This window comes from Glandiceps talaboti, chromosome 21 (assembly GCF_964340395.1).
Source record: "Glandiceps talaboti chromosome 21, keGlaTala1.1, whole genome shotgun sequence".
NCBI lineage: Eukaryota > Metazoa > Hemichordata > Enteropneusta > Spengelidae > Glandiceps > Glandiceps talaboti.
The window spans coordinates 18,785,517-18,802,928 of NC_135569.1; the positions used below are offsets into that span (position 1 = coordinate 18,785,517).

A 17,412-nucleotide genomic window follows, 5' to 3' on the forward strand; every position below is an offset into this window, starting at 1 on the left:
CTTTCATGCTTTGTAAGCAAGTCTAATTCCAAGAATATGAAAATACAACCCTGAATTTTTTACATGTTGAGTAAATGGAAGAAAAAAATGGTAATAATTGTGAAATAATATGTGCTGTGCCCTTTATTATATGATAATTTCATACCCACAATTAGTGTAATGATCAAGGCCAACAAAGGAAAAGAAGTTGGCAAATTGTATCGCCGCTCTCTGCACTTTTGCGGAAAACTCGTATGGTTGCAGTGTTTAAAATGAGGCCAGCGCGACCATTTACTGCTCCGGGCTTTCCACTGGAAGGTAAGAACATTCATTAAAAACATTAGCTTTTAAACATTATTGAAGGAACTGTGAAAATGTTTTGAGTACAGTTGCTGAACACGCGTGATGTGACGGCGCTGCAGAGCTGTACTTGAGTTCGAGCTAACACGACCGCCTTCAGAGACCTAGTATATATAATTATTATAGCAAAAAATGCACGTGTATGGTACTTACAGAGAGCTGAGAGGTAGCACAAAATATAGACATTTTATGCTTTGCAAAAATTGTGACTTTGTTGCAAAATTGTACTTGAGTGACGCTTCCTTCATTGTATCCACTGAAGCTGTATACATTGTATACCAATTTCAAATGAAATTTCACGGTTGACAAGACTCCGCGCCCGTGAAAATGAACATCGGAGATGCACCAGATGCAGCTCAGATATAGCCGATATGTTTTATTTTCAGTATATTTTTCTATTATGCTGTGTTGTACATTTTCAGGACAAGGCCGAGTGAACCAACTTGGTGGTGTTTTCATCAACGGGAGGCCTTTGCCGAATCACATTCGTTACAAAATTGTAGAATTGGCACATCAAGGTGTTCGACCGTGCCAGATCAGTCGCACTCTCCGAGTCTCCCATGGTTGTGTCAGCAAAATCTTGTGTAGGTACCAAGAAACAGGCTCAATTAGGCCAGGGACTATTGGAGGAAGCAAACCCAAAGTTGCCACCTTCGAAGTGGAAAAGAAAATTGAAGAGTACAAACGGGGTAACGCGGGCATCTTTAGCTGGGAGATCCGAGAACGTCTTTTGAAGGATAAAATTTGTGACCGAAACAGCGTTCCAAGTATCAGCTCAATAAGTCGAATCCTGCGAGGGAGATCATTAATAAAATGTGATGAAGTTATAATTGACAACGGGAAAGAACCGTCAGAAAACGAAAGTATAGACCACAGAACAAGGAAAAGTCACAGCATTGAAGGAATATTAAGCAGAAAAGGTAAAGTTTTTCATTCAAACTTCCTCGACCGCTGTAAACACACGAGCGTACGCGTGGAGCGACCGCTGTGGTACCGGGTTACACAACTTACGGTTGTTTCGGCAGCCGCTCTTCTTCTTTTTCTTTTGAAATACATAATATATTGGGATAAATGAGACAGTAGTACTTAGCAAAGCACGCTCAGTCAAACAAAACTTATTATTTTGAGGCAGACTGCCATCAAAATGATATTTGTACAAGTAATCGCCGTAATTCACCATGCAAGTATACAGGGGGAGCAAATCTTTGTCGATGAGTAAACCCTAATTAAACAGAGTCTATTTATTGAAACAGAAAAACACAATTTCTGGAGAAATTGTGAGAAATTGCGGTTTTCTTTTTCAATAAATAGACCTATTTAATTAGAGTTTACACATGTAATTCATTAAACGGACATCGTTAAAGATGACGCGACAAAACTATCTCCCCTGAGAAAAGTGTGAGCCCCAAAGACAGATAATTTTTGTTTTCGAGCAGTGGCATTTAAGCGATCCAGGCATTACACACATCGTTTACAGTGTTGTTCGTAGATAATTAAAGTGTGTGGGTAATATTTGGGAAAAGTTACACATGTACTAACAAATAACAGCGATGTTCTAGGAATGCTCGTGTAATATTTACCAGACGATTTACAAAAGAAATCAAGTGTCACTTGTACATGAGTGGAGAGGTGTGAAGTTGTTTACAGTTTTCGCAAAGTTCCATATTTTGAATGAGTAATACGTAAGAACGATGTCAGAAGAAAACTTTTAGTTTATGTACGTAGAGTCAATATGTGTGTGGAAATTTCTAAATGAACTATGATTTATATCTTGTGGCATGACAATAATTACGAGTAGAAAATAAGTAAAACAATAGTAGTGTATGCACATCTCAGTAGTTGGGATTTTCAAAAAATTGTCAAACTAAATAAAACACATTGTTGACAAACGTGTTGTGGACTAGTATTATTGTCAGTGAATTTAAAATGTCAATAAATTTCTTTTAAAACTTGTTTTCACCAATCCAAAAACAGAAACATGTAATGAGGGCTATTTGTCTTATTCAAACTGGTATTTTATGTTAGCAGAAACAATAAGGACAGAGTTATGCTTGATAAAATATTTCTCAGAAGAAATGCAAGTGAGAAAAGGTATACTGGTGAAAATGATTTAAAGTTTACTTCCTGTCAATTAAAGGTGCCTTGTTTGTTTGAAGTAATAAGCAGCAGTAAAGTTTAACTGAGTCATACTAACTAGTGAATAATTGTAAAGTATAAAATTTGAGTAAAAACTAAACTATGTGATCATTTTAACTGAATTTTTGATGGTAGATTAAGATGTTGATGTTGTATCTATACTTGCAGATTCAAATCCTAATATTGTAATAAATCAATGAAAAGTATTATTAACAAGAGGTACTCAAAAGTGGAGAATAGATGCCAAATGTGTGTGTGTTCCTCATCCCAGTACACTAAGTCTTACAATAGATGCCAAGTGTGTGTGTGTTCCTCATCCCAGTACACTAAGTCTTACAATAGATGCCAAGTGTGTGTGAGTTCCTCATCCCAGTACACTAAGTCTTACAATAGATGCCAAGTGTGTGTGAGTTCCTCATCCCAGTACACTAAGTCTTACAATAGATGCCAAGTGTGTGTGTGTTCCTCATCCCAGTACACTAAGTCTTACAATAGATGCCAAGTGTGTGTGAGTTCCTCATCCCAGTACACTAAGTCTTACAATAGATGCCAAGTGTGTGTGTGTTCCTCATCCCAGTACACTAAGTCTTACAATAGATGCCAAGTGTATGTGAGTTCCTCATCCCAGTACACTAAGTCTTACAATAGATGCCAAGTGTGTGTGTGTTCCTCATCCCAGTACACTAAGTCTTACAATAGATGCCAAGTGTGTGTGTGTTCCTCATCCCAGTACACTAAGTCTTACAATAGATGCCAAGTGTGTGTGTGTTCCTCATCCCAGTACACTTAGTCTTACAATAGATGCCAAGTGTATGTGTGTTCCTCATCCCAGTACACTAAGTCTTACAATAGATGCCAAGTGTATGTGAGTTCCTCATCCCAGTACACTAAGTCTTACAATAGATGCCAAGTGTGTGTGTGTTCCTCATCCCAGTACACTAAGTCTTACAATAGATGCCAAGTGTGTGTGTGTTCCTCATCCCAGTACACTAAGTCTTACAATAGATGCCAAGTGTGTGTGTGTTCCTCATCCCAGTACACTAAGTCATACAATAGATGCCAAGTGTATGTGAGTTCCTCATCCCAGTACACTAAGTCTTACAATAGATGCCAAGTGTATGTGTGTTCCTCATCCCAGTACACTTAGTCTTCCAATAGATGCCAAGTGTGTGTGTGTTCCTCATCCCAGTACACTAAGTCTTACAATAGATGCCAAGTGTGTGTGTGTTCCTCATCCCAGTACACTAAGTCTTACAATAGATGCCAAGTGTGTGTGAGTTCCTCATCCTAGTACACTAAGTCTTACATAAGTTTCTACACACCCAAGCTAAAACATATAGAAAAAGTTATACCTGGAGATATGATTCTTGATGTGCATGTATTTTATGCCACCCCATCCCCCTTACAGTTACTGCATATAGTTAATTTGAATATAAACCCTACAGCATTAACAATGGATGTTGTTTGACTTGAGAGACTCAGTGAAGTTTCAACACCCCCCCCCCCACCCTGTCCATTCAATGGTTCTGTCTTTGATATAGCTTGAGATCTGTTTATAACTTGTTTGTAGACTATTCAAGGTCATTTACAAAATTTCAAGAAGTGTCTGTTTTTCTACCAAGTCATAGAGTAGACTAGACAGGAAGTAGCCAGTAGGTGTGAAAAAGTTGAAAACCTGCACTGTACACCATACAGACACTAACTGCTGGGTTCTTATCTCTCAAGTTTAGATAATAGCAACTTTTGGAAAAAATATCAGAAGTGATGTGTTTAGTCTGTTTGCACTTAACATTTCTGTTAAAACTATCAAATAAAATTAGATGAAAACCATCTCAAAAGACTCTAGCTAGGATCTGTTTCATCCACTATTACACCTATGACTTTTCCCTTTCCTTACACACTAAATTATAGTCAATTAGATAGTTATTGTTTCAGTAATAGTTTATTAAAGGGACTAGTGTGTAGTGTAACCTCCTTACCTTACACACTAAATTGTACGTTAATTAGAGGAATACTTTATTAAAGGGACTAGTGTGTAGTGTAACCTCCTTTCCTTACACACTAAATTGTACGTTAATTAGAGGAATACTTTATTAAAGGGACTAGTGTGTAGTGTAACCTCCTTTCCTTACACACTAAATTGTACGTTAATTAGAGGAATACTTTATTAAAGGGACTAGTGTGTAGTGTAACCTCCTTACCTTACACACTAAATTGTACGTTAATTAGAGGAATACTTTATTAAAGGGACTAGTGTGTAGTGTAACCTCCTTTCCTTACACACTAAACTGTACGTTAATTAGAGGAATACTTTATTAAAGGGACTAGTGTGTAGTGTAACCTCCTTTCCTTACACACTAAACTGTACGTTAATTAGAGGAATACTTTATTAAAGGGACTAGTGTGTAGTGTAACCTCCTTTCCTTACACACTAAATTGTACGTTAATTAGAGGAATACTTTATTAAAGGGACTAGTGTGTAGTGTAACCTCCTTTCCTTACACACTAGACTGTACGTTAATTAGAGGAATACTTTATTAAAGGGACACAAGCTGATTTGTAGGGGGGGGGGGTTACCCTGTTTTTTAAATTGGCAGTAGCGTTAGTCATGCTGTTTTGAAAATTGTGGATATAGGGGTGGGGGGGGGGGTTCATTGTGTTTTGGATTGTGATGGAAGAAAATAATCCTTTTTCTACAATGGCATATAGCCTTGTCTTAAATGTGGTACATGTAAATATTTGTTCTTGTCCCTGTTTCTTACATGAATTCTTTAATATTACTTATTAGTTCAAACATAACTATATACATATATATGTATTACCTAGCTACCACACTAGTTACAGAACATGTCATGTAAATGTTTGGCTGTTTCACAATCAGTTCTTCACTTATATTGCACTTTGGGACAAAAGTGAACTTGATGGTTTCATAATGGTAATCTTCATAGATAGTTTATAAAAGAAGTTAATCTAAATTGTTCTACTCATCAGTATGAACTTGTCAGAAGAGATTAATACACTTTCTATTTTGGATACTACATCTCATCAGATTCAAGTTTCTATTATACACTAGGTATGACCACGTAAAGTTCTTTAACATACCAATGACTTTACTATACATGCAATATTAATGCCCCTATACCAATGTTATGGGCCCATTTTTATGTGACATGGGAAACTCATTAAAAACTTACATTTATGTTAGCTTTTCGAAGCTTGGAATTTACCTGAATAAACTAAACATTGCCTTAAAATAGAAGCAAAAAACTCCAGATCTGCCAGGGGGAAACCCTAAAGACTCCCTCACCCCCACAGGTCACTCATCATGCATTCAACCAACAATCAAATGCACCAACACCCTTTTTACTGTCATAATGGTATTAAACTTTTCTGAAATATTTTCACCCTATGCTATTTTGAGATGATATATGTTTGTCAAGATAGTCTAAAATTGCCTTAAACACCAAATCTCCCCTACCATTGATACTACCATTAGATGTGCTGACCTTTATTTTATATTTTTTATATATTTTTTTCACGTGTGGTGAGTGTATAGTTTAGGTAGTTATGTTTTCCATTGTTTTCCACATGGTCTCTGTGTTATTGGTTTCTTCCTATCATATGTACAGCCATTACAGATAGGAAGAACAGTTTTATATTGTCTTTTTAAGAAGATGTCAGTTTCAGCATCCACTATTCCTTATGAGATTTCACAATTTTGGTGATTTTATTATTTTTTTATATAAAATATGTAAAAAAAAAGTTTAGGGTCGGCAGTGAAAAACTAGATGGGGTCGGGTAACCGGAACCAAACTATTATTTTGTTTAGGCCTAGCATAATTCTAAGGACATGAGTGATTATTAGGACAATGTGCTCTCTCTAGAATTACCATTACATTTCCAATGTTATTGTGTATGGATTTCTACATCAATCACAATCACTCTCATTGCAAGTTGTCTATGGATTTCTACATCAATCACAATCACTCTCATTGCAAGTTGTCTATGGATTTCTACATCAATCACTCACATTGCAAGTTGTGTATGGATTTCTACATCAATCACTCACATTGCAAGTTGTGTATGGATTTCTACATCAATCACTCACATTGCAAGTTGTGTATGGATTTCTACATCAATCACTCACATTGCAAGTTGTGTATGGATTTCTACATCAATCACTCACATTGCAAGTTGTGTATGGATTTCTACATCAATCACTCACATTGCAAGTTGACTTTTTTTGCATTTCACATGTTTTTTGGGTTAAGTCGCATCGCAGTCTTTATTGAAGTATAACCTAGAATAACAGTGTCCAATAAATTTAGGAATATTTCTGTTAACAAAATGTTTCTTTTCTTTGGAATATAGATGTGGATTCTGATTGTGAATCACAACCTGATTTGCCACTGAAACGTAAACAGAGACGAAGTCGTACAACATTCACATGTGATCAGTTAGAACACCTGGAGAAAGCCTTTGAGAGAACTCATTATCCGGATATCTATACCAGAGAAGAGTTGGCACAAAGGGCCGGCCTTACAGAAGCACGAGTACAGGTAACATTTCAACACTTGAAATCAAAATTGCAGGCTACATTTTTTACGCTTGAAATTAACTTTATTTAAAGTTTAGCTATTTGCAAAATATATATAAAGTCTATTTGAAATATTTCCCACGTGATATAAAAGTTAAGCAAGTGTTAATTTGTAAAATTTTGTCAAGAATTCAGTTATTTGAAAGTTTTAATACCTATATTTTTTTTGTCAGTGAGAGTGATAATTATTCTTCTTAGTTACCCCAGGTAAGGTAGTGGGGATCAGTTATTGTTACCCAAGGTAAGGTAGTGAGGATCAGTTATTATTACCCAAGGTAAGGTAGTGGGGATCAGTTATTATTACCTAAGGTAAGGTAGTGAGGATCAGTTATTATTACCTAAGGTAAGGTAGTGGGGATCAGTTATTATTACCCAAGGTAAGGTAGTGAGGATCAGTTATTATTACCTAAGGTAAGGTAGTGGGGATCAGTTATTGTTACCCAAGGTAAGGTAGTGGGGATCAGTTATTGTTACCTAAGGTAAGGTAGTGGGGATCAGTTATTATTACCTAAGGTAAGGTAGTGGGGATCAGTTATTGTTACCCAAGGTAAGGTAATGGGGATCAGTTATTATTACCCAAGGTAAGGTAGTGGGGATCAGTTATTGTTACCCAAGGTAAGGTAGTGGGGATCAGTTATTATTACCCAAGGTAAGGTAGTGGGGATCAGTTATTGTTACCTAAGGTAAGGTAGTGGGGATCAGTTATTATTACCTAAGGTAAGGTAGTGGGGATCAGTTATTGTTACCTAAGGTAAGGTAGTGGGGATCAGTTATTGTTACCCAAGGTAAGGTAATGGGGATCAGTTATTATTACCCAAGGTAAGGTAGTGGGGATCAGTTATTGTTACCCAAGGTAAGGTAATGGGGATCAGTTATTATTACCCAAGGTAAGGTAGTGGGGATCAGTTATTGTTACCCAAGGTAAGGTAGTGGGGATCAGTTATTGTTACCTAAGGTAAGGTAGTGGGGATCAGTTATTATTACCTAAGGTAAGGTAGTGGGGATCAGTTATTGTTACCCAAGGTAAGGTAATGGGGATCAGTTATTATTACCCAAGGTAAGGTAGTGGGGATCAGTTATTGTTACCCAAGGTAAGGTAGTGGGGATCAGTTATTATTACCCAAGGTAAGGTAGTGGGGATCAGTTATTGTTACCTAAGGTAAGGTAGTGGGGATCAGTTATTATTACCTAAGGTAAGGTAGTGGGGATCAGTTATTGTTACCTAAGGTAAGGTAGTGGGGATCAGTTATTGTTACCCAAGGTAAGGTAATGGGGATCAGTTATTATTACCCAAGGTAAGGTAGTGGGGATCAGTTATTGTTACCCAAGGTAAGGTAATGGGGATCAGTTATTATTACCCAAGGTAAGGTAGTGGGGATCAGTTATTGTTACCCAAGGTAAGGTAGTGGGGATCAGTTATTGTTACCCAAGGTAAGGTAGTGGGGATCAGTTATTGTTACCCAAGGTAAGGTAATGGGGATCAGTTATTATTACCCAAGGTAAGGTAGTGGGGATCAGTTATTATTACCCAAGGTAAGGTAATGGGGATCAGTTATTGTTACCCAAGGTAAGGTAGTGAGGATCAGTTATTGTTACCCAAGGTAAGGTAGTGGGGATCAGTTATTGTTACCTAAGGTAAGGTAGTGGGGATCAGTTATTATTACCCAAGGTAAGGTAGTGGGGATCAGTTATTGTTACCCAAGGTAAGGTAGTGGGGATCAGTTATTATTACCCAAGGTAAGGTAGTGGGATCAGTTATTGTTACCCAAGGTAAGGTAATGGGGATCAGTTATTATTACCCAAGGTAAAGTAGTGGGGATCAGTTATTGTTACCTAAGGTAAGGTAGTGGGGATCAGTTATTATTACCCAAGGTAAGGTAGTGGGGATCAGTTATTATTACCTAAGGTAAGGTAGTGAGGATCAGTTATTGTTACCTAAGGTAAGGTAGTGGGATCAGTTATTGTTACCCAAGGTAAGGTAATGGGGATCAGTTATTATTACCCAAGGTAAGGTATTGAGGATCAGTTATTGTTACCCAAGGTAAGGTAGTGACGATCAGTTATTGTTACCTAAGGTAAGGTAGTGGGGATCAGTTATTATTACCTAAGGTAAGGTAGTGGGGATCAGTTATTGTTACCCAAGGTAAGGTAGTGGGGATCAGTTATTGTTACCTAAGGTAAGGTAGTGGGGATCAGTTATTATTACCTAAGGTAAGGTAGTGGGGATCAGTTATTGTTACCCAAGGTAAGGTAGTGGGGATCAGTTATTGTTACCCAAGGTAAGGTAGTGGGGATCAGTTATTGTTACCCAAGGTAAGGTAGTGACGATCAGTTATTGTTACCCAAGGTAAGGTAATGGGGATCAGTTATTGTTACCCAAGGTAAGGTAGTGACGATCAGTTATTGTTACCTAAGGTAAGGTAGTGGGGATCAGTTATTGTTACCCAAGGTAAGGTAGTGGGGATCAGTTATTGCTACCCAAGGTAAGGTAGTGAGGATCAGTTATTGTTACCCAAGGTAAGGTAGTGGGGATCAGTTATTGTTACCCAAGGTAAGGTAGTGAGGATCAGTTATTGTTACCCAAGGTAAGGTAGTGACGATCAGTTATTATTACCCAAGGTAAGGTAATGGGGATCAGTTATTGTTACCCAAGGTAAGGTAGTGACGATCAGTTATTGTTACCTAAGGTAAGGTAGTGGGGATCAGTTATTGTTACCCAAGGTAAGGTAGTGGGGATCAGTTATTGTTACCCAAGGTAAGGTAGTGGGGATCAGTTATTGTTACCCAAGGTAAGGTAGTGGGGATCAGTTATTGTTACCCATGGTAAGGTAGTGGGGATCAGTTATTGTTACCCAAGGTAAGGTAGTGGGGATCAGTTATTGTTACCCAAGGTAAGGTAGTGGGGATCAGTTATTGTTACCCAAGGTAAGGTAGTGGGGATCAGTTATTATTACCCAAGGTAAGGTAGTGAGGATCAGTTATTGTTACCCAAGGTAAGGTAGTGACGATCAGTTATTATTACCCAAGGTAAGGTAGTGGGGATCAGTTATTGTTACCCAAGGTAAGGTAGTGACGATCAGTTATTGTTACCCAAGGTAAGGTAGTGGGGATCAGTTATTGTTACCCAAGGTAAGGTAGTGACGATCAGTTATTGTTACCCAAGGTAAGGTAATGGGGATCAGTTATTGTTACCCAAGGTAAGGTAGTGGGGATCAGTTATTGTTACCCAAGGTAAGGTAGTGACGATCAGTTATTATTACCCAAGGTAAGGTAGTGGGGATCAGTTATTGTTACCCAAGGTAAGGTAGTGGGGATCAGTTATTTTGAAAGTGGAAAGAGTAATTTAAAAAAAGTTTTTTCGAGAGTTTTCCTCTGAGAGAATTTGAATTATGTCTTTTTTGAAACAGAAAAAAGTGTGTCATGATTGACAGTTTCTGCATAAGGCCTAACAAAAAATTGTGTGGCTCCGATTATTGTCAATTTTAGAATAGATGGAATAGGTAAATTTTTTAGTTTTAATGTTTAAAGTTTAAATGGGTCTGTACTCAGTTTAGTGGAAAGATTGTGTATCTCTTTTTTCATACAAGAAAGATTTTTTGTGTACCATGTTTGCTTTCTGGTTTTCTCTTTGTTTTTTGTTTTTTTAAAGATAGGTTTTTTTAGGCTTTTACCAGCTGCCTCGTGATAGATGTCTGATAACATAATGCCAGCCTGATCAACTGACTTCTTAGAATTATCAAAATGTTCTCTCTCAAAGTTCTTAGTCAGACTTACCTCCTGGCTCTGTAATGCATCATAGAAATAATATTTTGAATTTGTATCCCAAATGTATGTTTTCCATTGTTTTCCAAATGGTCTCTGTGTTATTTGTTTCTTCCCATCAGATGTACAGCCATTACAAATTGGAAGAATATTTTTTTATTGTCTTTTTCAGTTTTATATTATCTTTTTCAGTTTCCGCATTCCACTATTTCTTGCGAAACTTCATAATTTTCATGATTTTATTTTTTTCTTAAATTCATAAAAAAAAAGTTTAGAGTCGGCAGTAAAAAACTAGGTGGGGTTGGGTAACCGTAACCAATTTCTTTTAAATCATGTTCACAAAAAATACAGGCAGGAGATATTTGATCAATTGTTATTCTTGAAGCTCATGTCAATCTTTACTGAATGGTGGCCATTTATGCTAAAAATCAATATTTATTGCATAACGCAAAACTTTTATAAGAGACTTCATTCAAATCCCTACACCTACATGTTAATTAGATGTGAGCTTTTTATTCAAATATCAAGTATGAAGTCTTTCTTTATTCCAATAACAAAACATATCTCCATTTATCTCCAGAGGAGAGTTGCATAAATACATAACAACGAGGTACGATGTAGGTGGTATAGTGACAAGTTGTAAGTGGTATAGTGACAAGTTGTAGGTGGTATAGTGATAAGTTGTAGGTGGTATAGTGACAAGTTGTAGGTGGTATAGTGACAAGTTGTAGGTGGTATAGTGACAAGTTGTAGGTGGTATAGTGACAAGTTGGAATCTAATGAGTAAAAACTTTGGTTTTGAATCTGTCACCATGTCAACTGTACAAGTTGTAACTGGAGTATCATTTTTTGATCAGGCAACCACAATTCATTAAACTGAAAGTTGTTAAAATACCAATAATTAGACATTATTATAAATGTTTATCAGTCGTTTATATTATCCATAAGCACTACAGAAATAGGTTGAATCATGATCACTGCTATGAAGGTACCGATTATTGGGTGGGGACCCAAAAATGAAATCGATTTTGATTGTGTATACAGGCACAAAAATATGTCCATAGGGGATGCAATACTGTTGATGGTGTATGGTAATACAAATACGTTATTGTATCTAAAAATACATTTTCAAAGAAATGTTTGCAGTTGCAGTTTTGTGCAGTGATTTAGTCATAAATCATATGATTTATTTAAAGTTGTGTCTAATAGGACAGGTAGGACATATGACAACTCCAATCTAAACATTGCCAAGTTTGACAGTTTTATGACTTAAGTCAGACTAGAATTGACTGTTGTCCCAGTAATGGGAATGTAGTACACTCACTCAACTAGAAATTAGTTTACTTGTAGGGTGCATAGAACCATTTCAAATTGGAGTGCAAATCAATGGGCCACAGTTGATTACAAAAAAACACTTGATACACATACAATGGAATCTCCAAAATACACAATGGTGAAGGCATGAAATAATGAGAAACAGCCAAATCTAAAACAAGCTACTGTTTTCTCTTGTTAGTTTATCATGTTTTCTCAGAGTTCGATTTCAACGTTTATTAACTCTGAGTCACTGAAGCTTGAGGCAGCTGCTTTAATAGTCAAAATTACATTTTTGCAATTTTTTTTTCAAATGAAAAGTACTGTTAAGTGTACATTATGTATTCTTGCTACCCTCTGTCTTGTCTGTGCACACCTTTGGGACAGGAGTGCAGTAATGAGCTGTTTAGGGTTGTGGGTATTGGTGAAGGGATGGGGGTTACAACAACCAAATCAATACTCATTCATCCAGTCCCAAACTGATAAATTTCATTGACACACGGTAGGGTACAATCCATCAAAGCTAAGCATAAAGGTGTCATAATACATGTAGTGTGTTTTCATCATGTATATTCAAATTTACAACCTCACCATCTTTAATTGTTGTAAAGTAAAAACGTATTTTGAGATATATTTCTGATGATTGGTGAGATTTAAAGAGTTTCTTATGTACACCAGTAATAAAGTCATTAAAACAATTTCTCCTGTCACTTTAGGGATAAATACTATGATATTTAAAACTTTTCCCAAGTTTCTCCTGTCACTTTAGGGATAAATACTATGATATTTAAAACATTTCCCAAGTTTCTCCTGTCACTTTAGGGATAAATACTATGATATTTAAAACTTTTCCCAAGTTTCTCCTATCACTTTAGGGATAAATACTACGATATTTAAAACTTTTCCCAAGTTTCTCCTATCACTTTAGGGATAAGTACTATGATATTTAAAACTTTTCCCAAGTTTCTCCTATCACTTTAGGGATAAATACTATGATATTTAAAACTTTTCCCAAGTTTCTCCTGTCACTTTAGGGATAAATACTATGATATTTAAAACTTTTCCCAAGTTTCTCCTGTCACTTTAGGGATAAATACTATGATATTTAAAACTTTTCCCAAGTTTCTCCTGTCACTTTAGGGATAAATACTATGATATTTAAAACTTTTCCCAAGTTTCTCTTGTCACTTTAGGGATAAATACTACAATATTTAAAACTTTTCCCAAGTTTCTCCTGTCACTTTAGGGATAAGTACTATGATATTTAAAACTTTTCCCAAGTTTCTCCTATCACTTTAGGGATAAATACTACGATATTTAAAACTTTTCCCAAGTTTCTCCTGTCACTTTAGGGATAAATACTACGATATTTAAAACTTTTCCCAAGTTTCTCCTATCACTTTAGGGATAAATACTATGATATTTAAAACTTTTCCCAAGTTTCTCCTGTCACTTTAGGGATAAATACTATGATATTTAAAACTTTTCCCAAGTTTCTCCTGTCACTTTAGGGATAAATACTACGATATTTAAAATTTTTCCCAAGTTTCTCCTGTCACTTTAGTGATAAATACTATGATATTTAAAACTTTTCCCAAGTTTCTCCTGTCACTTTAGGGATAAATACTATGATATTTAAAACTTTTCCCAAGTTTCTCCTGTCACTTTAGGGATAAATACTAAAAACGGCATTGTAGTATTTGTGTTGTGTGTTCACTATGAAGCTTACTATGTAGAATCTACCTAAGTTCCCAAGTCATTTCACCAGGGTTCCCTACCAGTGTTTTTGTCATGGGTGGTAAGTAGGTAAAATCTATCTGAGTTCCCCTGTCATTTTACTAGGGTTCCCTACCAGTGTTTTTGTTAAGGGTGGTACACTGGTAAGTAGGTAAAATCTACCTAAGTTCCCAAGTCATTTCACCAGGGTTCCTAGCAGTGTTTTTGTTAAGGGTGGTAAGTAGGTAAAATCTACCTAAGTTCCCCTGTCATTTCACCAGGGTTCCCTACCAGTGTTTTTGTCAAGGGTGGTAAAGTAGGTAAAATCTATCTGAGTTCCCAAGTCATTTCACCAGGGTTCCCTACCAGTGTTTTTGTTAAGGGTGGTAAGGTAAAATCTATCTGAGTTCCCAAGTCATTTCACCAGGGTTCCCTACCAGTGTTTTTGTCAAGGGTGGTAAAGTAGGTAAAATCTATCTGAGTTCCCAAGTCATTTCACCAGGGTTCCCTACCAGTGTTTTTGTTAAGGGTGGTAAGGAGGTAAAATCTATCTGAGTTCCCCTGTCATTTCACCAGGGTTCCCTACCAGTGTTTTAGTTAAGGGTGGTAAGTAGGAAAAGTCGGTGAGGTATAAATGGTATGTGGTATATATAGATTAGAGGTGAAATGCCAGAATACGAGGTGAGATATACATGTCGGTGTAGGATCGTTATATCCATGTAAGTCCATATATATATATAAACTATATATATATATATATATATATATATATATATATATATATATATATATATATATATATATATATATATATATATATATATATATATATATATATATATATATATATATATATATATATACATACATACATACATACATACATACATACATGTACATACATACATACATACATACATACATACATACATACATATGTTGAGGGTAGAAGAAAATCAAGTCAGGTTTTTCGTCTCTACAAGCCTGTTTCGTGAGTAAATCACTCGTCAGGTATGTACATCAACATCTCCTGACGAGTGATTTACTCACGAAACAGGCTTGTAGAGACGAAAAACCCGACTTGATTTTCTTCTACCCTCAACATATACTCCGCTCTGCGTGCAGACGTATCGAGCACTGTACTACGGACAAATCTTACCACTGACTTCCTATATATATATATATATATATATATATATATATATATATATATATATATATATATATATATATATATATATATATATATATATATATATATATATATATATATATATATATATATATATATATATATATATATATATATATATATATATATATATATATATATATATATATATATATATATATATATATATATATATATATATATATATATATATATATATATATATATATATATATATATATATATATATATATATATATATATATATATATATATATATATATATATATATATATATATATATATATATATATATATATATATATATATATATATATATATATATATATATATATATATATATATATATATATATATATATATATATATATATATATATATATATATATATATATATATATATATATATATATATATATATATATATATATATATATATATATATATATATATATATATATATATATATATATATATATATATATATATATATATATATATATATATATATATATATATATATATATATATATATATATATATATATATATATAACATGGGTTTTGGATGAGAAATGCGTCAATCATGAAGATTTTTGTTTTTCGGATCGACAGGTCTACAAATTTGTTTTGAAGTTTCAGATGTCTGTAGGTTGTCAGTATTGTATTTTTCTTAGTAAACAAAAAGAACTGTTCCACCAGATTAAACTGTGTGGTTTAGACTAAAATCCTGCCAACCCTATTTTTCCTGTAAAGTGCTATCATCTCCTTACAAAGTAAAGAAACCTACAGCACAAAACACATCTAGGCACTCTTTTCAAGTCAATAGCCTGGGTAAATTATTTTGCCTTCATCTCAAGATTTCACCCTGGGGTAGAGTTAAGATGTTATCACAAACTTTGTGTATACTTTAACTTCAGGTGTGGTTCAGTAACAGAAGAGCCCGCTGGCGGAAGCAAGTTTCAATGCATCAACTGAATGGTTATAATCCATGGTATGGTCCTTTGACCACTACAGCACCATTAACTTGTATGTCACCAAGTGCTCCTTGCTTGTTACCAGAAGTAGCCAACGCATATGCTGGAACTACACAAGGTAAACAAAGATTTGTATTGAAATTCTCTCCAATAAAAAACATTTGATTTGCCTTTGTCAGTCAAAATGATGAAATATCCATTTTTATTATAAAATAGCACATAGTTAAAAGATTAAGATATGCAGGGATGTATATTTTGACAAGTTGCTCTTTGTTAATCATGGTTAAATTGGATTAAAAATGGCAATGTAGTATATGTGTTGTGTGTTCACTATGAAGCTTACTATGTAGAATCTACCTAAGTTCCCAAGTCATTTCACCAGGGTTCCCTACCAGTGTTTTTGTTAAGGGTGGTAAGGAGGTAAAATCTATCTGAGTTCCCCTGTCATTTCACCAGTGTTCCCTACCAGTACCAGTGTTTTTGTTACGGGTGGTTGTTGCATTGTTTGGCACTATTACAGTGCTTCCAAACCATTGCATTGTTTGACACTATTACAGTGCTTCCAAACCATTGCATTGTTTGACACTATTACAGTGCTTCCAATCCATCGCATTGTTTGACACTATTACAGTGCTTCCAAACCATTGCATTGTTTGGCAATATTACAGTGCTTCCAATCCATTGCATTGTTTGACACTATTACAGTGCTTCCAATCCATTGCATTGTTTGACACTATTACAGTGCTTCCAATCCATTGCATTGTTTGACACTATTACAGTGCTCCCAATCCATTGCATTGTTTGGCAATATTACAGTGCTTCCAATCCATTGCATTGTTTGACACTATTACAGTGCTTCCAATCCATTGCATTGTTTGACACTATTACAGTGCTTCCAATCCATTGCATTGTTTGGCAATATTACAGTGCTTCCAATCCATCGCATTGTTTGACACTATTACAGTGCTTCCAATCCATTGCATTGTTTGACACTATTACAATGCTCCCAATCCATTGCATTGTTTGGCAATATTACAGTGCTTCCAATCCATTGCATTGTTTGACACTATTACAGTGCTTCCAATCCATTGCATTGTTTGACACTATTACAATGCTCCCAATCCATTGCATTGTTTGGCAATATTACAGTGCTTCCAATCCATTGCATTGTTTGACACTATTACAGTGCTTCCAATCCATTGCACTGTTTGACACTATTACAGTGCTCCCAATCCATTGCATTGTTTGGCAATATTACAGTGCTTCCATTCCATTGCATTGTTTGGCAATATTACAGCGCTTCCATCCCATTGCATTGTTTGACACTATTACAGTGCTTCCAATCCATTGCATTGTTTGGCAATATTACAGTGCTTCCAA

The 17,412-nt window shown here is 35.2% G+C and overlaps 1 protein-coding gene across 1 annotated transcript in view; it reads left to right on the forward strand.

The window, feature by feature from the left end:
* The first annotated feature begins 251 nt into the window (after positions 1-251).
* The window catches only part of LOC144451323 (paired box protein Pax-3-like), a 51,956-nt gene continuing 34,795 nt past the window's right edge, over positions 252-17,412 (forward strand). Inside the window, exons 1-4 of the mRNA XM_078142126.1 lie at positions 252-297; positions 762-1,259; positions 6,847-7,034; positions 15,976-16,150. Of these exons, the coding sequence (XP_077998252.1) occupies positions 252-297; positions 762-1,259; positions 6,847-7,034; positions 15,976-16,150 (907 nt within the window). The remainder of the gene's footprint in view (positions 298-761; positions 1,260-6,846; positions 7,035-15,975; positions 16,151-17,412) is intronic.